Source organism: Phyllostomus discolor, chromosome 3, assembly GCF_004126475.2.
Source record: "Phyllostomus discolor isolate MPI-MPIP mPhyDis1 chromosome 3, mPhyDis1.pri.v3, whole genome shotgun sequence".
Classification (NCBI taxonomy): domain Eukaryota; kingdom Metazoa; phylum Chordata; class Mammalia; order Chiroptera; family Phyllostomidae; genus Phyllostomus; species Phyllostomus discolor.
In genome coordinates, this window is record NC_040905.2 from 123,167,209 (window position 1) to 123,193,589 (window position 26,381).

General features: G+C 40.6%; 1 protein-coding gene across 1 annotated transcript in view; it reads left to right on the forward strand.

The window, feature by feature from the left end:
* The window catches only part of USP31 (ubiquitin specific peptidase 31), a 61,311-nt gene that overhangs the window by 27,033 nt on the left and 7,897 nt on the right, over positions 1-26,381 (forward strand). The window contains exons 6-14 of the mRNA XM_028512620.2: positions 1,176-1,320; positions 9,671-9,851; positions 12,737-12,848; positions 13,426-13,520; positions 14,906-14,983; positions 15,529-15,658; positions 19,588-19,707; positions 21,941-22,166; positions 24,784-24,942. Coding sequence (XP_028368421.1) covers positions 1,176-1,320; positions 9,671-9,851; positions 12,737-12,848; positions 13,426-13,520; positions 14,906-14,983; positions 15,529-15,658; positions 19,588-19,707; positions 21,941-22,166; positions 24,784-24,942 — 1,246 coding nt within the window. The remainder of the gene's footprint in view (positions 1-1,175; positions 1,321-9,670; positions 9,852-12,736; positions 12,849-13,425; positions 13,521-14,905; positions 14,984-15,528; positions 15,659-19,587; positions 19,708-21,940; positions 22,167-24,783; positions 24,943-26,381) is intronic.

Below are 26,381 nucleotides of genomic sequence, written 5' to 3' on the forward strand. Positions count from 1 at the left end.
GACCTCAACTTGCTGGAGAAAGTGGATTATATCTGCATGCTCACCTGCAGAAAAACATTGTGGGCATTAAAATCATTAGGTAGAAAGTATGCCAGGAATATTTTCCTTGGAGTATTGTGGTCTGTGCCACCCAGCCCCCTTTCACCTCATAGACTCATAGTATGTTTGTGTTAGTAAAGGGAACCTTAGAGGCCCAGTCCAAACCCCTCATTTGAAGGAGGCCCAGAGAAACCATGTGACTTCTTCAGGGTCACAGGGCTGGTTTGTGGCAGGCTGGGACTGGAGCCTCCTTATGACCAATTCAGTGCTTTTTTGCTAAACGGTGCTGCTGAGCATGTAATGAAGTTTCTAAGTGTCTCTATTGTTTTTAACCCATCTTTTGTTTTTATGTTTTACTGTGGAATGTTCAACCATTTCAGGAACAAAACTTAGCAAGTATCTCATTAAATATCTTAGAACTAGGGGATACTAATTTAGTACTATGCTGTAAATTCATTCTTACTTTTTCCTGTGCATATATTTCATTTACTATTTTATAAATGTGAACTTGTTTTTTACTTTGCTTCTTTTTACTTAGGAGATTTTTCCATCTTAGTGCAACTGTTAGTAGTTCATTCTTTGTTATAGCTTTATAATTCCAGTAGGCCTATATTATATTTAACTAGTTTCTGTTGTTGGACCTATTGTTGGACATTTGAGTTGATTGCAGTTTTTTCCTAATACAAATATTGATGGTTATTTGATATTTTTTAACCTGGAAAGAAGAAAATTTATGATGTAGGAGAAAGTCTCAGAGTCAGATGTGGACTCTCTCCTCACCATGAGCCTGAATAGTTGGTTGTATAACCTCAGCAGCTCACTTGACCTCTTTAGTTTGTTCCCTTGTGAATCAAGGGGGTAAACTCTGTGATCTCCTAGCTCTCTTTTTCACCAGAACTTAGAGGAATTCTGGGTTTAGTGCCATAACATTCTAAGGACAGAGTATGTTCTATAATTACAATGTATGTTGTGTTTCCAAGATTCTGTGTTAAAGGCAAATAATGTGGGCCTGTGACATGTGTTAGAATCCTCAGAGAATCAGGTCTTGATGTTCTGGGGAAGTTCATGCAGAATTGGGAGAGTCATTCATATTGACTTACTGCTTATCCAACTATTTACATTTTTACTATTTTTAGATTGTGTTAACGGAAATGTACTATGATGGGTTTCATCGTTCCTTTTGTGACACAGACGACCTGGAAACAGTCCATGAAAGTGATTGCATTTTTGCCTTTGAGACTCCAGAAATATTCAGGCCTGAAGGAATTCTCAGTCAGAGAGGTAAATGAGCATCTGTTTTCATAATGCCACGGAATAGATTTGTGGGTCAATAACTCTCTACCCCTTTAGATGTCTAATATATGATGGTATAAATTGTGGTAAAAATACTCATAATACATTTTTTGTAATGGTATAAATTTTATGGTAACATATTTTCCTGGAAGAAGGCAATTCTTACTGCTTAGGCAAAGGTATTTCCTTAATTTCTAATGTTTCTGGAACTACCTATGTCCTCCCTTAAGTGGCCTCTTGGGCATTTTATGACAACACTTGATTGATGTAAAAATTTTCTTTTTCAGTATTTTGCTTACCAGCTCTGATGTTCAATTTCTAAACTCTAAAATCTTTAATGTAGAAACATTTTTGTGATACTTACTTTTAAGAAATTTGCCACAAACATGTTGCATGCTTTTAACGTTCCCTAGTTTGCTGCAAATTTATTTCCCCATCTCCTGTCTCATTAGCTCCCCTTTTGTCTCCCCAAGAAGCCCTTCGCCCTGTCCCCTCTCACACCCTCTCTCTGTCCCTGGCCTAGTCTTAAGCAATCACTTTCTGTCTACAGATTTCCCTCATCTAGACATGAATAGAGTCATATATCATGTGACTTTTGTGATGGGCTTCTTTCCCTTAGCATGTCTCAAGGCTTATCTATGTTGGAGTGTGTACCAGTCCTTCATTATTTTTTATGGCTGAATATTATTCCATTATATATGTATATACCACATTTTGTTTATCCATTTATGCATTGATAGACATTTGGGTTGTTTCTACCTTTTTGCCATTATGGGGTAGTTCTGCTGTGACCATTCATATGCAAATATTTGTTTGAATAACCTGTTTTCATTTCTTTGGAGTATGTACCTAGGAAGGGAAATGCTGGGTCATCTGGTAATTCTCTGTTTAACTTTCTGAGGAACTGCCACACTTTTCTGCAGTAGTTGCATTATTTTTCATTTCTATTAAGAATATTTGAGGGTTATAATTTCTCCTCATTCTTGCCAACATTTTTTATTTTCTATCTTTTTATTATAGTCATCTAGTGGATGTGAAGTGGTACCTCATTGTGATTTTTATTTAATGATGTATGATGCTGATCATCTTTTCATGTGGTGGTTGGCCATTTATAGATCCTCTTTAGAGAAATGTCTATTCAAATAGTTTCTCTATTTTAATTTTATTTTTTAAGTATATTTTATTGATTATGCTATTACAGTTGTCCCATTTTTTTCTCCTGTTTATCCCCTTCTGCCTGGTACCCCCATTCCCTTCAGCATTCCCTGCCCCCTTAGTTCATGTCCATGGGTCATACATATACGTTCTTTGACTTCTCCATTTCCCATACTATTCTTAACTTCCCCCTGTCTATTTTGTACTTACCATTTATGCTTCTTAATCCCTGTACCTTTTCCCCCATTCTCCCCACTCCACCTCCCCACTGATAACTCTCCTTGTGATCTCTATTTCTCTGGTTCTGTTCCTCTTACAGTTGTTTTGCTTTTTTTTTTTTTTTTTTTTTTTTTAGGTTTAGCTGTTGGTAGTTGTCAGTTTGTTGTCATTTTACCGTTCATAGTTTTGATCTTCTTTTTCTTAGATATGTCCCTTTAACATTTCATATAATAAGGGCTTGGTGATGATGAACTCCTTTAACTTGACCTTATCTAGGAAACACTTTATCTGCCCTTCCACTCTAAATGATAGCTTTGCAGGGTAGAATAATCTTGGATGTAGGTCCTTGCCTTTCATGACTTTGAATACTTCTTTCCAGCCCCTTCTTGCCTTCAGGGTTTCTTTTGAGAAATCAGCTGACAGTCTTATGGGCACTCCTTTGTAGTTATCTGTCTCCTTTTCTTTGACTGCTTTTAAGATTCTCTCCTTGTCTTTAATCTTGAGTAACTTAATTATGACTTGTCTTGGTCTATTCCTTCTTGGGTCCAACTTTTTTGGGACTCTGTGAGCTTCCTGGACTTACATGTCTATTTCCTTTGCCAGATTAGGGAAGTTTTCCTTCATTATTTTTTCAAATAAGTTTTCAATTTCTTGCTCTTCCACTTTTCCTTCTGGAATCCCTACGATTTGGATGTTGGAATGTTTAAAGTTGTCCTGGAGGTTCCTAAGCCTCTCCTCATTTGTTTGAATTCTTGTTTCTTCATTCTGTTCTGGTGGAATGTTTATTTCTTCCATCTGCTCCAAACCATTGATTTAAGTCCGGGTTTCCCTCCCTTCACTGTTGGCTCCCTGTATATTTTCCTTTATTTCTTTCACTTTGTATAGCTTTCATTTCACTATTGAACTCAACCATTTCTGTGAGCATCCTGATTACCAGTGTTTTGAACTCTGCATCTGATAGGTTGTCTGTCTCCTCATTGCTTAGTTCTTTTTCTGGAGTTTTGATCTCTTCTTTCATTTGGGCCACATTTTCTTGTCTCAGTGTACCTGTTATGTTTTAAGAAGCAGGGCCTTAGGTATTTGCTAAGGTAGGGCACTTTGCTGCATTGTGGCACTGTATGTGGGAGAGGGGTCAGAGAGGTAACAGCACTAGTTCTCGGCTCTCACCTTTGCTTTCAGTTACTTTTCCTACTTCCCACAAGCAAGTTGTGCCCTTTCAGGTGCTGTCCTGGTGCTGATTCCTGGGTGTGTGGGCTTGTGTATGTTCTAGGACCCTATGACCCTTTCCAACGGACTCTTCTGTGAGACTGGCAGTTTCTCTCACTGCTGTAACCCGTACAGGATTTTACAGCCAGAGGATTTGAGGCTTTCTTTTCCTGTGTTGGAACCCTGGGTTGCGTGGTATGTCTCATTCCTCAGTTGTTCCTTCTTGTTTATCCACATGCAAATGTGGGACTGCCTGGTCTGCCAGCTGCTGCCTTGCCACGTGTTCTTTCCACCCTTCCTGCCTGTCTCTGCCCCTCCTACCAGCCTGGATGAATGTTTCTTCTTTAACTCCTTGTTGTTGGACTTCCATACAGTTTGATTTTCTGGCAGTTCTGGTTGTTTTTTGTTTTTAAATTGGTTGTTATCCTTCTTTTGGTTGTCTGAGGAAGTGTGAAGCATATCTACCTATCCCTCAGACATGGCTGGAACCCTTTCTCTATTTTTAAATTGGGTTGTTTGTCTTTCTGTTGTTGAGTTGTAAGAGTTCTTTATATATCCTGGCTATACCCTTACCAGATAAGTGATTACAAATATTTTCTCCCATTTTGTGGGTTATATTTTTACTTTGTTTATAGTATCTTTTCTTTTTTTAATTTTTAATTTTTAAATTACAGTTGATGTACAATATTATATTAGTTTCACCATGATTAGAATTAAAGCACTATGTATAAAACACTATAGGTAGACATTCATATAACTTACAAAGTGATCACTTTGATAAATCTAGTACCCATTGGGTACCATATATAGTTATTACAGTATTATTGACTGTATTCCTCTATGCTATAATTTACTTCCCCTTGACTATTCTGTATCTACCAATTTTCACCTTTTCCACCTATCCCCCACCAACCCCTTTCTCATTTGGCAACCGTCAAAATGTTCTCTGCATCTATGAGTCTTTTCGTATTCTGCTTGTTTGTTTTGTTTTTTAAATTTCACAGAAAAATGAAATCATCTGGCATTTGTCTTTCTCTGTTTGACTGATTTTGCTCAGCACAATACCCCCTGAGTCCATCTATGTTTGTTGCAGATAACAAGATTTCATTCTTTTTTTTATGGCAGTGTCATATTCTATTGTATATATCTGTCACCTCTTATTTATGCATTCATCTCTTTATGGATACTTAGGCTGCTTCCATATCTTGTCTAGTATAAATAATGCTGCAATAAGCTTATGGATGTGTATGTCTTTTCGACTTGTTTTGGGTTTCTTTGGATAGCTACCTAGAAGTGGAGTTGCTGGATCCTTCTTTGTCTCTTGTTATAGCCTTTGTTTTAAATCTATTTTGTCTGGTATAAGCATGGTTAGCCCCGCTTTATGTTTTGTTTTATTTCCATTTTTATGAACTATATTTTTCCATTCCTTTACTTTCAGTTTGTGTGTGTCTTTTCAACCTGAAGTGAGTCTCTTGTAGATAGCATATGTAAGGGTCTTGTTTTGTTATTCATTCAGTCATCATATATCTTTTGATTGGAGCATTTAATCCATTTGCATTTAAAATAATTGTTTTTTAACAGATTTTATTTATTTTTAGAGAGAGGGGAATGGAGGGAGAAGGAGAGGGAGAGAAACATCAATATGTGAGAGAAACATCAATGGGCTGCCTCTCACACACCCCCAACCAGAGACCTGGCCCACAACCCAAGCATATGCCCTGACTGGGAATTGAACCAGTGACCTTTTAGTTTGCAGACTGACACTCAATTCACTGAGCCACACAAGCCATGTACATTTAAAGTGATTGTTGATAGATACGTATTTATTGCCATTTTATTATTCATAGTTTTTATTCATTTTTTTTTTCCTTTTTAAGGAAGATCCTTTAACATTTCTTTTAATACTGGTTTGGTTGTGTTAAGCTTCTTTAGCTTTTTCTTGTCTGGGAAGCTCTTTATCTGTCCTCTGATTCTAAATGATAGCTGTGTAGAGTAATCTTGGTTGTAGGTCCCTGTTTTCCATCACCGAATACTTCTTGCAAGTCCCTTCTGGCCTGCAAAGTTTCTGTTGAGAAATCAGCTGACAGTCTTGTGGAGCTCCCTTGTAGGTAACTAATTGCTTTTCTCTTGCTGCTTTTAAGAATCTCTTTGTCTTTAACCTTGTGAATTTTCATTTTGATGTGTCTTGGTGTGTGCCCCTTTGGGTTCATCTTGTTTGGGACTCTCTGTACTTTCTGGACTTGTATAACTATTGCTTTCACTGGGATAGGGAAAATTTTTTGTCACTATTTTTTTCAAGTATATTTTCACCTCCTTGCACTCTCTCCTGCTTCCAGCACTCCCATGATGCAAATGTTGATACACTTGAAGTTGTCCCAGAGGCTCCTTACTCTATCCTTTTCTTTTTTGGAATTTTTTTCCTGCTGTTCTGACTGGGTGTTTTGCTTCCTTATATTCTAAATTGCTGATATGATTCTCTGCTTCATCTGTTCTACTGTTGATTCCCTGTAACTTATTCTTTATTTCAGTTATTGTAGCCTTCATTTCTGACTTGTGCTTTTTTAAGGTTTCCGTGTCCTTTTTTATGCTGTTGAAGTTCTCACTAAGTTCCTTGAACCATTCCATAGCTGTTGTTTTGAACTCTCTATCTGGTTTGCTTACTTCCATTTCATGTAGTTTTTTTTTTTCTGGAGATTTCTACTCTTCTTTCATTGGGCCATGTTTCTTTGCCTCCTCATTTTGGCTGCTTCCCTGTGGTTTGTTTTTATGTATTAGGTAAAGCTGCTATGTCTCTTGGACTTGGTAGAGAGGCTTTATGTAGTAGGTGTCTTGTAGGGCCCAGTGGTGCAGCCTTCCTGGTCACTGGAGCTGGGTGTTCCACTTGTACCCCCTGTGTGGGCTCCTGTAGTAGTTAAGCCTTGATTGCTCTTGGCACATCACTGGAAGGGATTGACCCCCAGGTTAATCAGGTGTGAGGACTAGCTGTGACTACGCTGAGTAGCTGCTGTGCAGGGGCTGACCCCATGGAGTAGGACTGCTTCAGTGGGACTTTGGTGCTTACTGAGTTCCTCCCTTGAGTGTGTTGCTCATGGAGGTGGTTGGGTTGTGATCTGGAGTAGTCTGAAGGTGACCACTGGGTACACTGTCTCTGGGGCCTCCTGAGAGTTACAAAGTCAGCCTCTGCCTGTGCACTGCCTGGGACCACCTGGCATAGGTTAGAATGATCTGCAGATAGCTGCTACTTGTGCTGGGCTTCAAGGTACCCAGAAAAGGCCAAGCTATGAACCAAGGCCAGCTGTTACTAGATCTAGGCCTGGGGTCACTTAAGAAGAGGTATGGGGTATGCAGGGTCCAGATGCTGTTTATTTGAGAGTTTTTAGGAAAGTCTGAAGCATGAGTCAAGAAAGGTTGATTGTATGGAAAAGCCACTGGAAGCAGCTTGGGTGGGCTGGCAGGTTGGGTGGGACAGGGTCTCAGGGAACCACAAGGGTAGGGCTAACAGTGTGAGCCAGGCTGATGGAGACTCAAACATGGTGTCCTGTGGGGGAAGGCTCAGAATAGGAATAACAGCCTCTGCTAACACTTCTATCTGGGAGAAAGCTGCCCTGCTAGCCCTCACCCTGAAGCCCTTGCCCTGAAGCTAGCCAATTCCATTCCTCCCCTTGTGTCCCTGATGTTTTCAAGCTGCTGCCCCAACTTGAGCTCAGAGTGAATGAGTCTTAAGTCTGTGCAGGGACCCTTTCAGAGGAATGTTCAGGACTCCAGAAGCCCTCCATCTTACTCAGCCACATCTGGTTTTTATAGCCAGAAGTTATGGGGACTTATCTTCCTGGCAATGGAGCCCTGGGCTGAGGGTCTTGATATGGGGCTGGGAACCCTCCCTCCTTAGGGATCCATAGCCAAGATATTCCTCCCATGGGTGTGGGACCAGCCCATTCTGTGTCTCTGCCTGTCCTACCAGTCTACCTATCTCCATGTGTTCCCTTAGTTGCTTCTGTTCATCGTGACTTCAGGCATTCTGAATAGATAGTGTCTTTTGATGCATAAAAGTTCTTAATTTTGGTGAAGTATGATTTATCATGTTATTGTTGTTGCTTATGCTTTAAGTGTCATGTATGTAAGAATCCATTGCCAAATCCAAATCTGTGAGGATTTACCCGTTTTCTTCTAGAATTTTTATAGTTTTAGCTTACATTTATGTCTTTGATCTATTTTGAGTTAATTTTTGTGTGTAGTGTGGAGATGATCTCTTTTCTCCTTTATCTGTCTCACCACACTGAATTCTCTGCAGTTGGGACTACATTTTGTTTCATCTTTCTGTACCCAGCAGTTCAGTATAGTTCCTAATACATAGCAAGAGCCCAATTAATGTATGTGTAAAGGTCTTATAATTGGTTCAGTGCATATGAGACTCCTACTTTCCCCAGTTTACAAATGAGGGAGGAGACTTAAAGGGTTGCACAGCTGGTGATAACTGGGCAGGCCTGTACTTTGAATGCAAGGCTAACCTCTCTGCAGGTGCTGGGTCTCCCCTTATCTCTTGAGGAATCCTGAACACTTTTAGCAGAACAGGTCTTCCCAGCCTTAACCTGCCGAGAACCTGGGAAATGAGGCCATTTGCTGTCTCAGATTCAGGCTTCTATTATTTTTTCCTCGCACCAAAGTTTTAAATAGTTAGGAACTGAAATCTGCTGCTCTTTTGTGATTTCTTCGTGGTGTTCAAGTTTGAAAAGTTTTCTTCCCACTAATAGCTTGATGAAAACTCAATGTTTCCTTAGTTCTAGTTTCTGTGTTCTTTTATTAAAATGCTATTTATCTGGAATCTATTTCGGAATGAACTGTGTATTCATCATTTTACATTGCATAATGCTCATGTACTTCAGTAGGTTCAGCAAGTCTCATGTTGCTGGATATTTAGGTTACTGCCAGATTTCTGCTGTGACTACTTTCGTTTAGACACTTTATTTTATTCTTCTGCTGCTTTGGCTGGTGATGGTGGTGGGTAGTGGAGGGCTTCATTTTTTCTCCTCTCCAGTTGAAGTATCATTTCCTTCGGCTGTGCTTTCAAAGGATTAAGGAAATTAACAATTATTTAGTCAAGCATTTATTGAGTTCCTGCTGAGTATAGGGCCTGTTGCTCCATGCTGCATTTTTTAGTGCCTCTGATTGACAGATAGCTCTGCTTCGGGGCAGTTCTGAAGACCTTGCTTTCAGCAGCCAGTACAGTGGCTGTCGGATACATATTTTTGTTTACTTTAATGTCAGTTGGTATAGTTTAGGTGATTGTATTAAAGTTCTTTAATGACTGCAAATCTAGTTAAATGTAGTTTTTTATAAGTCTGGCTTGTAAATCAGGGAGAAGAAATGACATCAGAATATTGAAGATCATTCCACTTATGCTAGCCTTTATTTTTAATTTTTTAAAACAGTTTACTTGGTTACTGGTTATATGACCACACTAAATTTGTTGCGGTGAATCATGTCTGCAGACTTGCCCTTCTAACACTGTATCTAATATTCACTGAAGAGTTTTAATTTTCAGTTTTTAAGACAGGTAAGGCTAGTTTAAATAATGGATGCTACAGAAATTATCTGAGTGACTATATGAGTCATCTCAAAATAGTTCATTTGTTCCTTTTTTTCTATTGGAATTTAAATTGTATGATGACAACTTAATTTCTCTATTGGGTAAATTTGTCATAAATGACTCAAAAGACTTTTAAAGAGATAAAGTAAATTGGTTTTAATTCTATTTCAGGAATCCACTTAAACAACAATCTAAACCATATAAAATTTGGCTTGGATCATCATAGACTGTCTTCTCCTATACAAGCAGCAGCAAAGCAAGGGCAAGTGGACTTACCCATGACAAGAGCAGGGACCGACAAGATTGTTCTATTAGTGTGTAACCGAGCCTGCACAGGGCAACAAGGGAAAAGGTAAAACCAACTTATTTTCCAGTAACTGCTGAGGCTTTTAAAAGTCTTAATGTTTTCAACTTTTTTATAAGAGCAATAAAAACATTCTTACACTTATTAGTTAGTTAATTTTTGATTCTGATATTTAGAAAGAGTATGTGTATAAGTTGACCTGATTTGAGGGCTTGGGAGGGGGAGAATATAAAATTAGAATGAATCTGAGTGAGAAAGGCTCTTCAATCCCATGTAGTTTTCTTCCTTTCCTTCTCTCTCTCTTTTTTTTTTAAACTGTTGACACTATTACAGATGTCCCTATTTCCCCCCTCCCGTTTGCCCGCCTCCACCCAGCCTCTATCCTTCCACCCTTTCCCTCTGGCTATCACTACACTGTTGCCTGTGTCTGTGGGTTATGCATATATGATCTTTGGCTAATACCTTCATCTTGTTCCATCCAGTTCTCCACCCCATCCCCCCTGGCAGCTGTCAGTCTGTTCCATGTTTCCATGCCTCTATTTCTGTTTTATTCAGCCATTTATTTTGTTCATCAGATTCCACATATAAAAGGGATTATATGGTATTTGTCTTTTTCTCATTGGCTTATTTCACTTAGCATAATAACCTCCAGGTCCAACCATGCTGTCACAAAAGGTAGGATTTTTCTTCTTTTTTAAGACTCCATTTTGTAAATGTACAATACCACAGCCTTTTTATTCACTCATCTACTGATGGGCACTTAGACTGTTTCCAGATATTGCCCTTCTAGCCCATGTAGTTTTTTAAAGGCTCCTTTCATATCTGTATATTCAGCTCAAGCTCCTTTTGGGGCCCCAGACTTACACACCAAATCCAGCTTTCTTAACACCTTTGTTTTTAAAAATTCTTAACAAATTTAGATGGTATGTACACCTCAATCTGATGTTCCAAACTGAGCTCATGCTTTTTCTCTGTACACCTGACCTTCCTATTTCCCGTCTCAGCAGTGGTACCACTCTTAATTCAGCAGCATAAGCCAGAAAGTTGGGCGTTGGAGATCTCACATTTTTTCCCTCTGTAAGAACTTGTGGGAGTTTTAGACTGTCTTTTAATTAGCCTTATCACAATAGTAATATAACCTGAGTAATAACAAGCAAGATGTGGATCTACTTTAGGGAAAAAGGACTTTGTGTTCTAATATTTGTTAGGGTAGCATTTATATTAGCCTTTTAAAATGTTGCTTTGATAAGTTCCTTTTTAAAAGATGGTAAATAACAAATGCAAAATGTGTTGATATGTATATTTATGATGTTCATTAACAAATGCTTGAGTGTTTACAGTATGTTGGGCACTGCTGTAAACACTGGGGCTACACCAGCAAACAGACAGGATCTGCATTCTCATGGAACTTCTGTCCTAATTAGGACAGACTGGTTATAAACAAGCAACCCATTTAACTTCAGTTACTCCACTTTGAAGACTTTAAAAATGGGTGGGATGATAGAGTGTGCTGGGGCTTGAGGGTGCTACGTGAAACTGTGTCATGAGGGAGGGCTTTCTTGAGGAGATAGCAGCTGAGCCCAAGTGAGGCGAGGGGGTGAGCTCTGGGGAACAGAATCCCATAAAGAGGGGACACCGAGTACAAAGACACTGAGCCTAGAAGGAGCTGAGCATGTTTAAGGGACAGAAGAGAAGGGATGTTAGTTTCTTAGGAGTGAAGACATAGTTTATACATGCTTGGAACTTATTTTACATCACTGTTGAGTGGCACTCTGAGTAAACTGTTTTTTTTTTTTTTTAATTGGACTTAGGTTTCTTGGTGATTTTAGCATCTCTACTTGGGCCTAAGTCAGGGTTTATCTGATTCCTCATTTGCTCATTCACTTACTAACACATACTATTTTCTAGGCATTGCTGTTTGGGCTACTAAGATATGTAGATCACAGTTCCTGCTCTCAGTAACTCACAGTGCACTGATGGAGGCAGAAGAATAATCAGGTAGTGTTACTGCTATGGCGCAGAGCACAGGGAACAAACCATTAGGGTGCTTCCTGCAGAAGGATAGCTCCGCTGGGTCGTGACATGGGTGAGTAGGACCTAGCATAGCAGGATGCTGGGAAGGCTGCTCCAGGCTGAAGGAATTGGCTGAACAAAGGCCTGGGTTTGTGAGTAGGACACATCCAGGGCACATAGCAAGTAGGTCTAAATGGCTAGGGTTTGGGGGAGTGAGGCCATGCCAGTGCTCCTCCTTCTTGGCTGCATTTTAGAACCATCTAGGGAGCTTCTAAAGAAATCTCACTATTTGAGCCACCCAGCAGAATGACTACAGCAGATCGTTAGGGGGCTACACTTGGGCATCCTTGTTTAAAACTCCCTTGGTGGTGTCATCCTGCAGCCATACTGAGAACCACGGCACTGTCTTTAGTTCTCCAACGCTGTCAGCCCAGCACTAGAAGGGGCCACGTGGCTTCCTCCTGAGGCTAGTAGATGACTTTGAGTGTCACTTGCTTGCCAATGCCTTCCTTCTTGTCAGATTATCAGAATGTGGCCGCCTGCCTGCTGGACCTTCTAATCCTGTCTGCTCCTCTGGCATTAACCCCTTGTATGTTTTACCTGTGCTGTTTGCTCCCTTCTTCTTTCCTTACCATCTGCACTGACCCTGTCCTCTTGCTGCTTAATATCCTAGCATCATGCTCCCCCAGAAGCCATTTTGGTGTATGAGCTGCTAAATTTCACTTAGAAATCTCAGCTTCTCTTCTGACTTTTTCATCCACTGATAAGAGTAACTATTAAATTTCCTGTTTGCTTTATTTTGAGAACAGTCCCCAAAACAATTATATAGTGATTCCATGTAGGAAGGTCATGTATAAGGAACTCCATTGTTAAAGGAATGCTGTACTTTAAGGTGATTGAGGTGTGTTTGTGTGTGTTAGGTTTGGGCTGCCATTTGTGCTGCACTTGGAGAAGACAGTAGCCTGGGACGTGTTGCAAAAGGAGATCTTGGAGAAGATGAAGTATTTCCTGAAGCCCACAGTGTGCATTCAGGTGTGTATACACTCTGATGTTCCAGCCCAGCATGTGTGCGTACCTAGTAAAGAAATAGCCCTTGCAGGGAAGTTTGAAGCCAGACCTCTGCAATAGGGAAGGTGGACACTGAGCTGGAATGTTCAGAAGCCCTGGGGCAAAAGAATCAGCTGTGTTCAGATTTTCGAGTGAGGACTTAACCCTCAACTTATGAAGCAAGCTGGACACTGCAGGGTTTCCCTTTCCAAGATTTGTCTAATAACATTTAGAACATGATCAGCTTGTAGAGACTTCGCAGAACATTTTTTTGTATATTTTCAAAATTGGGATTACAGTGTTAAAGTGTCCAAGAGAAACTTAAGTTAATGCTCCACTAAAGCCACATATTACCTGTCTTGTATAACGTATTTGATATGTAAATTGCATTTGGGTAAATCATATTTAAAGTGTATTAGAGTGGCTTAGTAACCTAGCAGAACATTATGGAGGAGCATTTTGTAGAACAGTTTGCTCTCTCTTTAACCTGGTTTGGAAACCACTGTGAAACAGATGCCTTTGAAGAGAAATCCAGCCTAATTCTCCTTCCCATTTGATGCAGGTGTGTCCATTCAGTTTGCGTGTGGTCAGTGTGGTGGGAATCACATACTTGCTGCCCCAGGAGGAGCAGCCACTGTGCCACCCAACAGTAGAAAGGTAAAAAAAATCACCTTCTAGAACTTCACATGTGCTCATGTGTAATTTCTAGTGATGTCTGGTAAAATTTCCACACTTATATGGTGGGTTCTTTAGATTCATTTAGAAATTAGGTACTTATTTTACTTTTGATTCATATTAGGGTATGATACGTTTAGGATCCCTTTTGAAATCAGAAAAGCCTAGAGTACTCATGTTATGAAGCAAATACTGTATATAGTAGGGCTTCAGATAAATGACACTTTCACATTTACCAAGATCGATGTTTCCCAAAGTAGAATTCTAAGCCTACCACTTTCTTCCTTGAAATCCTTGCATGGTAACCTGTGTTGTAAAAGACAAAGCCCAGGCTCCACAGTGCATGACATGTTTCAATTTGGACCCTGAGTACTTCCCTCTGTCAGGCCTCGCTCTCCCTACCACCCTAAGCTTTCAGCAGTGAGGAGTGTTTGGATGCACTATTTCATGTGTCTTTGCTTATGCCGATACTATCTTTCTTCTGAGCCTTTCTTTAAATCATCCGTCCTTCCCCCATGGTTGAATTATTTACTGCACTATCCTTCCTCAGCTTTCTACATACTTACAATGACAACACTCTATTAAAATAAGAGAGATGCATATATGTGTACTACACATATATGATATATAAATAGAAAAACTCTCATGACTGTTTTTATTATGATTTTTCAACAAATGTTGTAGTGCCTGCATTTCCGAATTCCAAAAAGTATAACATGATTCTGTTTGAAAGCAGGTCACTGTTTGGTTTTAAAGGTGAGAGTTAATAGACAATGCTTCAAAATATTGCAAAACATAAGAAACACTAGATGAGTGATACTATTAGTACTGAGCTCCTCAGGAGGTGGAATGAGCCAACGAACTTCAGGGGGCCTTTATCAAGGAAGGAGGTGGAATTTAAGTACTACCTTGAAGAAGTGGAGATTGGCTTGGACAGAATCTAAGGACCAGGCATGGTTTATGGGGTGATGGCAGGGATGCAGGAGCAGACTTTCTCCTTGGAGAGACTGTTGTCTTTATTTGGGTTGGTGAGACATTGGACAGAAAATTGGAAAAATCTGAGAGTGACTATGGACAGCCTTATAACAGGGCTCTAAATTTCTTCCACTCTCTTTATTTTCGTACTGGACATTTTAATTTAAGGATTTTTTTTTCAGTCCAATTGTAATCTACTTATTAAATATGAGGTTATTTTAATGGTCTCTAGAAACTTTCTGATAGGGAATGATGATGAAGATTTTCAGAAATTATATGATTTCAGATTAGATGATCATATTTAAGTAAATTTATTTACTTTATTTATTTACTCATTTATTTAGAAAATAAACTCTGCTCCCCTTCCCCCTTCCCTCTTCCCTGACTCATAGGGCATTAAAGTCTTGTGGACCAGGTGGCACTGCTCATGTGAAATTAGTGGTAGAATGGGACAAGGAGACAAAAGATTTGTGAGTATTTTTTACTTAGTGTTTGTAGAGTCTTTGTTCTAAAAGCATACCTTTGGTCATTCAAATTAGCTGATACCCAAATCTTCTCTTTAGCTTTTGATGCCCAGATGTATTGCTAATCCTTTATTTAAGTAGTTTATTATTTCTCTCCTATACATTGTCATTTGCTGCTGAGATACAAGCATGTATTCATATATATTCGTAAATATATTCATTGTAGGTCAAATTATTTTGATTTGTATTACAGGTGCATTAATTCTAATAAGTTATGCAAAATACATGCCCTTACTTACAAAGGGCAAGGATATATGAATTAACATGCGGCCAGTCCCAGAAATATCTATAAAGTTATTTCTTAAAAATAACTTTATAGAGAATTTTTCAAGAATTGCTTCCATGTTCCAAACATGGAACATGGAAAATTGCTTTCTTACACATTGATCTTCTTGGTTATGAATTTATATCTACACTCTAAAGCTGTAATTGTATTTTGTGTCAATTTTATAAGATATTCTCTGATAAATGCTTTTTCTCCCCAATGACAGTTTGTTTGTAAATACTGAAGATGAATATATCCCTGATGCAGAAAGTGTCCGTCTGCAAAGGGAGCGTCATCATCAGCCTCAAACTTGCACTTTATCCCAGTGTTTCCAACTCTACACCAAAGAGGAGCGGGTAAGAGTTGGGAGCATTTCTTGGGTGGTGTGGTGGTAGGGGTGGAGTCATGACAAGGTGAAGATAGAGAAAAAAATTATGTCCCAGAAAACTCCCCAGGAGTTGTGCTTTTATGTAGGTTCTGCACACATAATGGGTATCTTAGTGTTTTTGGGTTTCTTTTAGGGCTTTCACAAAAAATTATTTAAAGTTTTAGAAAAACTTAATTGAGATGCTCTAGAAATGAACTTTTGTAATTTTGTTCCTTTTAATGGTTAATGATAAGTTTTTGTTTCAATGTACAAATTTTAAATCATTTTCCTTAGTAACTAGAACAATGATTCTCAACTTTTTGGTATTAAGAACATAGATGCCAGTACCTACTTAAATTAATTATAATGAAATAAATTTAGAAGTTCAGTTTCTTAGTTGCATTAGCCATATTTCAAGTGCTCAGTAGGCACGTGTTTCTCTCATATTGGGCAGTGTAGACATAGACAAAGTTCTACTGGGCAGTGCACTTTGAGCCACTTAGCACAGTGCTTTGCAGATAGTAGGGACTCAGTAAATATTTATATGTAAGGATGGACAGATAGATGGATAAATAAGTCTCTGTGGACGTGGCTCAGGCCTGTGTATTTTTTAAGCCTCTCCAGGATTATGCACCTTGAGAAACCTTGCCTAGAATACTTGGAGTTCATCTGGAGTTGATGTTTAGGATCATAATTTTGACTACTGATTGTTACTGTTCATTCTAAGTACATAGTGAATTATTCAGTTTCAGGGCTGGAGAGGACTTGAAAGATCCTTTTTTCTAATGGTTGGGTTCTGCCTCATTTCAGATAGGTGATTGTTCAGCCACTACTATGAGGCATTTGCTTACTTAGGAGACTCTTCATTTCCTCTTTGGATATCTCTGATGGAAGCTGAAGTCAGTCTGACATATGTCCTCAGGTTACTACAACCCACAGGTGTTCTCACTCTCGAGGTCATTAAGAACAGTTGAGGACAAATATTTGTCCTTTAAATATTTGAAATGTTTTTCTTCTTCTCACTGAGTCTTTTCTCCCCCAAGTTCATAGCTAGTTCTTTTAATAATTTTCATAGGACATATTTCTTCAGTCTGTGGCTTATATAAAGTAGTTGGCTTTGAAACCTGTTGATTGCTTGCTCTGTGCAGCACCTTATCCCATTGAGTTTTGTTTTTGTTTTTGTTTTGAGTTGATTTGGGAGATGTTTGAGAATGACATACAGCTTAGAGGTAAGCAGACCTCCTAGTTGGGAACACTGGTATTCTACAGAACATCTCACTGATTTAGAGGGATGAATTCAAGCTGGCAAGATACATTTTAATAGGGCCCTGGGTGGTATGGCTCAGTGGATTGAATGGCAGCCTGCGAACCGAAGCGTTCCTGGTTTGATTCCCAGTCGGGGCACATACCTGTTGCAGGCCAGGTCCCTGGTAGGGAGCGCTCAAGAAGCAACCACACAGTAATGTTTCTCTTCCTCTCTTTCTCCCTTCCCTTCCCTCTCTAAAAATAACATTTTTTAAAAAGACACATTTTAATAGGGATTCACTTATTCAGTAAATATATTTACTGAGTATTTACTGTGTGCTAGGTACTGCACTAAATCCTGGGGATTTGGCAGGGACCAAGACAGACAGTGTTTCTGCCCTCAGTCTTTTTACAGTCTACTGGGGATAAGCAAGGACATAAAGGAAGCAAAGGTCATGGGGTAAGAAGGAACGTGGCATGGTTGAGAAGCAGAAATGAAGCTCGTTTGACTGGAGCACAGTGGGTAAAGGAAAGAGATACCTGTCTTGGTCTGGAAATAATCTTAAGTATCTACCGTGGTGCCTGGCACATAGAAGGCATTCAGTAAGTATATACTGGAATGAATGAATGAATGAATGAGTGAGTGAGTGAGTGAGTGAGTGAGTGTTACTTGGAGAGTTCAGTCATTGGGTCCAAAAACAACAGTACAAATACTGGAGAGAAGGTGCGACTTGGCTGGCAGTAGGCTGTGTGACAATAGCTTTGGGGTTGGTTGTCTGCAAGTTCAGTATTGATAAGTAAATAGTGTCATGTGGGCATCAGCTACTGTTACCTGTCTAAGGATGCTTTAGAAATTGTCCAGAATGCAGAATGTGATGACACTGCTCTTTTCATTACCTTAAATGTTCTCTGTTAAGACACTGGCAAACTGGGCACAACCAGAGAGAATGGCTAGGAATGGCGCATCTGCAAATCATGATACGGCTGAAGCTATTTTAACAAGGGAGCCTGAAGGACTCAGGCACTTCCAGGACCATCCTGTGGAGGAAGGATTGGACTTAATTTTATCTGAAAAGCAGAACTTGAAGATTGGAAATTACAGGGAAAATGATCCTTACTTTTAACTGAATTGTCTGAAAATGGAACAGCTTCCTTCTGAGCTAGCCCTGCTTCATGTGGTAGGCAGTTAGCTAGACCAGCGATGCTCAGTCCTGTGTGCAGGTTGGGGAGCTCTCTGTAGCCGTTTACATCTATGACTATAGGAGGAAGACAGGTGTTTCAGAGACTGTGTAGTTACTAGACATTATGCCATTCTTAATTTATCTTGCAGAAGTATTGTTTGTTAATGTATCAGGTACTAAAAAAACAACAACCTGTACCTTTACTGCAAGCACTAGGCCGGACGGTTGTGCCTGTAGACTGTTAATGTCACACAGATGTGAATTTACCAGAGGACAGTTTAGGTCCCTTCCAGTCTAACTTTCTGATTTACTTTCACTCACCCAAACTTTTTTTCTCCTGCAAACATGATTGGGTCTCCTGTCTTGAAAAAAACTCCTTAGTTCTGCTTCCTTTCAAATCTCATGCCAGTCTTTCTCCTTCCTCCTCCTCCTGTCTTCTGCCTGACTTCACCACTATTGTTTCCCTGCTTTTCTGTTGTCTGTCTGACTCTCACTCCTCACTCTGAAGTTCCCAGTCTACACTTGACCTCTCTGTAGAGTTGGTACTGACAGCCTTCTGTCCTTACTGGTCTTTTTCCCCAGTTTCCCTGGTTTTCTGACTCTGCATCCTCAGGCTCTGGTGGTTTCTGAACTTTTTCTGTTTCCCTTAAAATAGGTATTCCCACAATTTCCTCTTGGTTTCCTTCTCTTCCATCTCAGCGGACATGGCCTTCCATTCCCATGGCCTCCCTTACTTCACTGTGATGTGGTCCCAGATCTGGTGCAGCTTCTGATTTCCAGAGCAGATTTAAAAATCTCTCACCTATTGACACCTGTAACCTAACATGTCCCCATCCTGAATCCTTGGTCTGTAGAGATGACATGTGTAGATGTGAGGCCCAGAGTGACATTTATAAAGATTGTCTTGATAGCAGGAGGGCAGTATTGTTTGGAGTAATTCAGTGCTAGGGAGAGAGAACAGTTAGGAGATTAGAGAAGTCCAGGTAAAAGAGTGAGTGAGGACTTTGAATTCAAGTGGTACTAATTGGGGTAGAGAGGAGGTGACAGGGATGAGAGATGGCAGAGAGAGAATAAGTTTGGGTGGATATGGAACAGGAGGAAGAGGGAAGGGTTTGCAGGTTTGGGATGACCCCCATGACCTGCCTTTGGTGGGTGGTTGTGGTGTTTGCTGAGATAGGACAGGAGGAGCAAGAGGACTGTATGATGTAAAGGTGATGAGTTTGGGAGCATGCTGGGCTTGAGGTGCTTCAGAGTCATATCCTTATACAGTGTTTACCTAATATATCGTTCCTTTTTGAGAGATAATCTATGCAGCAAATGTTTGGGTGCCACTTTTGGTGGTGGTTTTCCACTGAATTTCATCATATGTAGTTTTCAGAGAGATTCTGAGTTGTACCAACCAGGCCCTGGCCAAGAAGTGAGTCCAGCTACCATCTGTCAGAAAGCCTTGCTTACCTAAGGAGCTTAATGCAGTTGCGCTTCTTGTTTTCAGCTGGCCCCCGATGATGCCTGGCGCTGCCCACACTGCAAGCAGCTGCAGCAGGGGAGCATCACGCTGAGCCTCTGGACCCTGCCTGATGTGCTCATCATACACCTGAAGAGGTTTCGACAGGTAAGGACAGAGGCCATGACCCCCTGGTGGGCTTGGTGGGGGTTCTCTGGTGTTCCTGTTTGATCCCATGCATCTTCTCTGTGTGTTACAGACATAGTCTGCCCCTTTTGGGGGTCACCCTTTGTTCTTTCCAAGCAGAATTGGTGTGTTGTATGGCCCTTTAAATCCTACACATTTTAGTTCATACTGTGGATATTTTACTTTGTTCTTAAGCGTTTGCTTTAAATTTGTAAATAGTGTGCTTAAATTTTGATAAGTGTACTTTGGCTTAAGAAAAAAAAGGAGTAGGGCTTCTTTCTGGTGATGGGTAGAATTATTTCCCCCTAAATAATAATGGGTGTCGTCTTGTTCTTAAAGAGTCATTGTACAGTTGGGGAAATGAGTCAGAAGTATGTACAAAGAAAATCTGCTTTGAGTTATATTGCTCTGTGAGTCCGTTTTTTCCAAAATGGCTATCAGTTCCCTGAAGTTAGGATGTTCCAGGACTCCCCATGGTAAGAAGGCTAACTGGGAGGTAAATGGTAGGGGGTATCTCTGAGGCCTGGCTTTAAGAAGTTTTATATCTGAGATTGGGGTAGGCACTTAGTGGGAGCAGCTGTGCAAAACCCTGCTGCCCAAGGGAGTATGGCTTCTGCACGAGGCTGGCAGCAGCCAGTGTGGCTGGAGCACCAGAGTGTGGGGAGAAAGGTGTGAGCTGAGGTGGGTAAGGTGGTCAGGGACTGGTCACTGTACAGACCTTGCAGGCAGAGTGGAAGTCTGATAATGGCTTAAGCTGAGAAGCAATATCAATACATGTGTGTTTTGAAGAGAGCATTCTGGCTTCAGTGTAAAGAATTAGAAGCCACAAGAATGAAGACAGGACATCTGAAGGCAGTCATTGCAGTCATCCAGGGTGGGGGAAGGATGCTAATGGCTTGGACCAAGGTTGTGGCAGAGGAGATGGAGAGACCTGAATACATTTAAGAGGTGATTAGGACTTTCTGATGAAGCAGAGGTGTCAGGGGTCATACACATGGTTCCAGGGCTGAGGCATTCACTGCATGTCCCAACTGCAAACTCCATTTGGGGTCTGCAGGTGGGTAGGTGATTGAGGGCTGAGACCCCAGCCTTCTCTTCTCCTTCCACACACACAGACTAATTTCCTTTGCTTTCTGTTTCTTTTGAAAGTATATCATCACCCTTCCAACACCCCAGACTAAAAACTGCAGGGTTATCTTTGACTCTTCTTTCTTGCCCCTCTCTAGGCAGTCACCTCTTCTGCTTGGTTGTGCCTCTCCATTGCCTTCTCTACATGTCCCCTTCTCTCCATTCTTGCTGTTGCCCTGCCAGTTCAGACTTTTGATACTTTCCAGCTGGTTGCAATTGCTGTGTCTTTTAACTGATTTCTTAACCAAGATGACTTTTTCTGTTATGTTTTATGTACTACTTACACAGTTCTTTACCCACAACTCTGATGACATCACCTCCTTAAAGCCTCAGTCTTCTCCCTTGACTAAGAACAAGGTCTAGGTTCTTTAGCTTGAGCTTCCTGACCATCTAGGACCCATCCTCCTTTTCTCTTATGAAAATATTTCTTCCCTAATGGATCCATGTCTCCTTGGGGTAGCCATTATTTACTTCCCATTAATTTTTTAAAGCTCCCATAGACACAGGAAACATTCAGTAAATATTCAACTGATGGTTTGATTTCACAGGATTTTCCTATGGACCTAGGGAAAATACAGTTTACCCAAGATTGTCAACTAAATGAATATGTTAAGCTAAATCAGTGTTAACTTTTCATGTCATTGCTGGAGGGGGTGGGCAAGAAAGGGGCACTGCTCACTGACTGGCTATTCTGTGCCAGGCACTGTGCTTTGTCTTCCTTGTATGTTATTACTACATTACTTTCATGCCTCTGTGACAGAGGTATCAGGACAAACCCCCTGAAATGGTCAGTTTGTAAGTCAAAAAAACTTAAGATCCTTTATCAGGTAAAGAAATGGAGACTCAGGAAGGCTCATTACCTCTTATATGTAGGTCATTGCTGGTTGTACTTTCAGTGATCTTAAAACCTGTTCCTCTAGATAGTTCAAACAATTAGTCAGTTTCCCTTGTTTTGTATGTAACTTGGGAAACATCAGACAGGTAACTAAAGCCTCTTCAGCTGCTAGAGCCTACATTCCATGCTAAACCTATTCATCATCTGTTTGCATGAAAATATCACCAGCACTTGTTTTTCTTCTTGCAACAGGAAGGAGACAGGCGCATGAAACTTCAGAACATGGTCAAGTTCCCCTTGACTGGCCTGGACATGACGCCTCATGTGGTTAAGAGAAGCCAGAGCAGCTGGAGTTTGCCATCCCATTGGTCTCCATGGCGACGACCTTATGGACTCGGGAGGGACCCTGAGGACTACATCTATGACCTGTATGCTGTGTGCAATCATCATGGCACCATGCAAGGGGGGCACTACACAGGTCTGCAGTGCGAGAGACCGGTGTCTGTGTGGACGATTCCTTCAGGCGTGTTTGCTTGTGACAGGGTCACTTTGCCTTAGAGCCTCACTGCCCTTTTATGGTAGGCGGTGTGCCAACTGTGAGGGCAGTTTTCATCCTTTGGATCTTTGTCCAAGAGCAAACAAGTGGAACTTCTTCCTTCTTTTTCTGAGCTGGATCGTCAGTGGTGGTCTGGCTGATTGGGAAGTGGTGTGTGCAGATAGTACTGTCTACTTTCCCGAGGACTCACTGTATTCACCTCACCTGCACTACTCATTTATGGTTTCAGTCTACTTCCTTGAGCTTCTAGCTTCTTCTGGTTTTGGAGTGATTGTGAAGTACTTTTATAGTGTCTAACGTGGTTTGGAAGGATTTTTTTCTTTGTTTTAGTATTAAGGTTACATTTACTTTTTTTTTTATCTTAGAAACTAGAGAGAGGGAGAGCAGTATCATCATCCATAGGCTTAGCACTCAAAAATAACCACTAGTTACAGTTTTAAATTGTGATAAAGTGCACATAACAAAATATACCATTTAACCCTTCTTAGTGGATGGATGGTTCAGTGTCATTAAGTACAATCACATCTTTATGCAATTGTCACCATCGTCCATGTCCAGAGCTCTTTTATCTTAGGAGGAGCTTGGATGTTTCTACATCCTTTCCCCTTTCCCATGCTGAGGCCATACCACTGCTTGTCTGGTATATAAAATGGTTAAAGTCTTAGATTAGAGAATACTTTTAATGCCTCAACATTGTTGAATTACAGATACCTTGTGTGTAAGTTTTCATTTGGAATGTTTATTGTGATGTCTTTATTTTGCTATAATTACATGTTATGTGTATGACATACTTGTGTAAGGATTCTAAAACAGTGCTTCTCAAATTTTCTGTGTTGAAGAACCTGGTCTTTCTTTTAAAAAATTCCCAATCCTTCACAAACCAATACTTCTGCAAAAATACAATTAAAATTATGGCAGTATATCAGATTGCTATAAAAGTTTTCAAATGTTTTTCTTAATTGTAAACCACAATTTGAATAGCACTGGTATAGACAACACCTCAGTACTGGTGCTAGAAAGAAAAGCAAATAGAGTTATTTTTTAAGTGTATTGTTTACATGCACTTAAGTGCATTAATGAGTTACCATGCTCCTTCTTTTCCACACTGTGACCAGGGACAGACCATCTGAAGGGAGACCTATGGAAGCTAGCGCAAGGCTTCTCCGGCACCTTCTTCTGGGTGTGTCCCCTTACATTCCCACTTCCACTCCAGGATAGCAACCACTGACCAAACTACTGCCATCTCACTGGCCCCATTTGCTGCTTATAGCAGCAAATTCTTTCCCCTCTGGTTCCAGTGAGTCAAAGCTGCACATGACTTCTTCCCTATATTCACAGATTCTTACTCCACTCTTCTTTTCTGGACCTGTCTGGCAGAGCATTTCCTTGCATTGGTCCTCTTCATCCTTTAGGTATCTATGCTTGCAAAAGTGGTTATGGCCTATTGAGGAAGTCACTCCTGGTGCCTCCTCTCAGAACCTTGTGTGCCCTGCCCTGGGGGCCATACAGAGTCTTTTCCAGCAGTCATCTAAATATTCTAGCACTCCTTTCCTTTATTCCCATCCCAGTAAATGGGTATTTTTAGACAGTGTGATAAGAGTGTACTTTTCTGGATCAAGCATGTCACACTCCTTGATATTTCCTTATAGGATGACATGGCTTCATGAACACTAAGTTTTCCATTCTTGCTGGTGCTTGAATGCTCTTTATTTTCTATCTTGGGCTTAGAATTAGAATTGGAGAGAAGACTGCATGTATTCATGAGCTCAAGTGTTCTCCATTTGCCAGGAGACTTCCATTGTTCATTGTCGGTGCTAGCTCTGAGGGTAGGGGACTAGATAATTCTGTTATGAGCTGGGCCCTGCCCTTCACCAACAGCATGATCTTGGACAAACTGGTTAATCATTTTGAGCCTCTGTAAAATGGGAATCATCACAGAACAGATCTCATATGATTAAGTGCCCAGTTTGGTACATAATAAGGGCTTAACAAATGTTAGCTGCTGTTGTTATTAATCTCATTATTTCTAGTTCTATTATATTCTATCTCTGATAAACAGTAACAGTTACAATGTGCTTAAATCATGGCTTCTCTACCCTGGCAGTATGGACAGCTTGGCAGGATGATCCTGTGCTGTGAAAGCCTGTCCTGGGCACTGCAGGGTATTTGGCAGCACCACTGGCCTCTGCTTGTTAGATGCCAGTAGCATCCTTACCCCCAGATTGTGACGATCAAAATGTCTCCAGACTTTTTCAGATGTCCCCTGGAGGTAGAATTGTCCCTGGTTGTGACCCAGTGGTTTAAATAAATAAATATATTGTGTTTCCTAGTATTAAAAATAATTTTATCTGTTTGAAATTTCTTGAAGCATTTTACCTGAGTATGATACGGGATTTGGATTTTTCGCTGCTTACTGTGTTACTACATGCAGCTGAAGAGCTCTTGAATTAATTATATGAGCCAAAGAAATGGTCTCTGTGTGTAGAGTGGACCAGCTGGTGCAGCCATCCCCAATGCTGACAGTGACTCTTTTTGGCAGCCTACTGTAAGAACTCCGTGGATGGTCTCTGGTATTGCTTTGATGACAGTGATGTGCAGCAGTTGTCAGAAGATGAGGTTTGCACACAGACGGCCTACATCCTTTTCTACCAGAGGCGGACGGCAATACCGTCATGGTCGGCCAACAGCTCAGTGGCAGGTAAGGCTGACCCATTTTTTCTCAGAACAGAAGGTTGTCATTAATGGTTCAGAGAAATTCTCCAAAAGGTCTCATGCCTCTGTCAGTTTGATCAGATTAATCCACACATTTGCATTTAATCTGGAAACCAAAATGATTGCAGTTAAGGAAATGGGCATGGTGTGTGTAAGCAGCTGTGAACCAGATGAGTTTACAGGGAGGTGGAGTAGCACCTGGGTGGTTCTTTTGTGGGGTAAATGAGCTAAAAAGCAGCATGGCACTCTATTCTGAAAGTAAAGGAAACGGGTGTGGAAATAGAATGGAGACTTGGCTTTGGCACGTTTTGGTTGGGTTACCTTGGGGCACGTTCCATCTAAGGCACATATTTATCATCTGTAATCCTGATGTAATAACACTGCCTGCCGCCTGGGCTTGTATGCATCAGATTAGGCAAATGTGCCTTAAGGCCTTTTGTGAAAGGTAAATTACAGTTAGAAATAGGTCCTCCCCCATCCCCTGTAAGATTGGCCTATTCTGTTAGGGGAAGAGTTGAAAACTATGATAATATTATATAACTTGGGTTTGGCTTGATGGGGTCTAGTCTGTTGTTTTGATAAATTCAGGAATCAATGCCCACACTCAGTGTGGGTGTAGCCACACATAATCTAAACAAGGGGCACATACTTCTTAGTGCAGGGTTTGAGTTTAAAAGAGTATGACTGGACTGGAATGTGGGAATGTGGTCAGGTTGGGGAATATTGACCCTTGCTTGCTCCCCTTGAGGCTTGCGAGAGCTAAGTTAGAAACTGCTAAAAAGGAGGCCTTTCTGGAGTAGAGTGGCCCCTGTTGGAGTCAGAACCCCTCCAAGTGTACCCATCTGTGTGCTGCTCACCTTGTTAACAGAAAGTAGGAACACCTGTGCTCTAAGGCCTGTCCTCAGTGCTTCCCAGAGTCTGGAATGTGCTCAGAAATGACATCTCTTGAGGGCTACTTGAGACAGTCATGCTGCTCATGTTCTCAATTTCAAGATCAGTTGCTATTGCTCTAACAGCAACTGATGTGTTTAAGGGCATCCCTGAGATAGACAAAACAGATTGATGTAAAGACCTATGTTTGTGTGTTTGTATATTAATATTGTGAAAATGATTTTAAAATTCAACAAACAGGCTAAGAAAATTACAGGGTACTGCTCTCTTTCCTGTGTTTCAAACATATTATGGCAAATACTTAGAACAGTGCCTGGTGTGTAGTGCTTAATAAGTATTTGTAGAAGGAATGAATATGAGCGATTGACTATATTCTGTTCTCTTGTCAGCCCTACTATTGGATTTTGCATTCTAAAGTATCTATCCCTATACTTGCATTTTATTACTACAGGTGTGTGCGGGAGTCTGCCCTCCTTCCTTTTCGTCTTAGTAGGGGCTGTTTGAGCAGGCATGCTGGGATCTGGGAATTTGTGC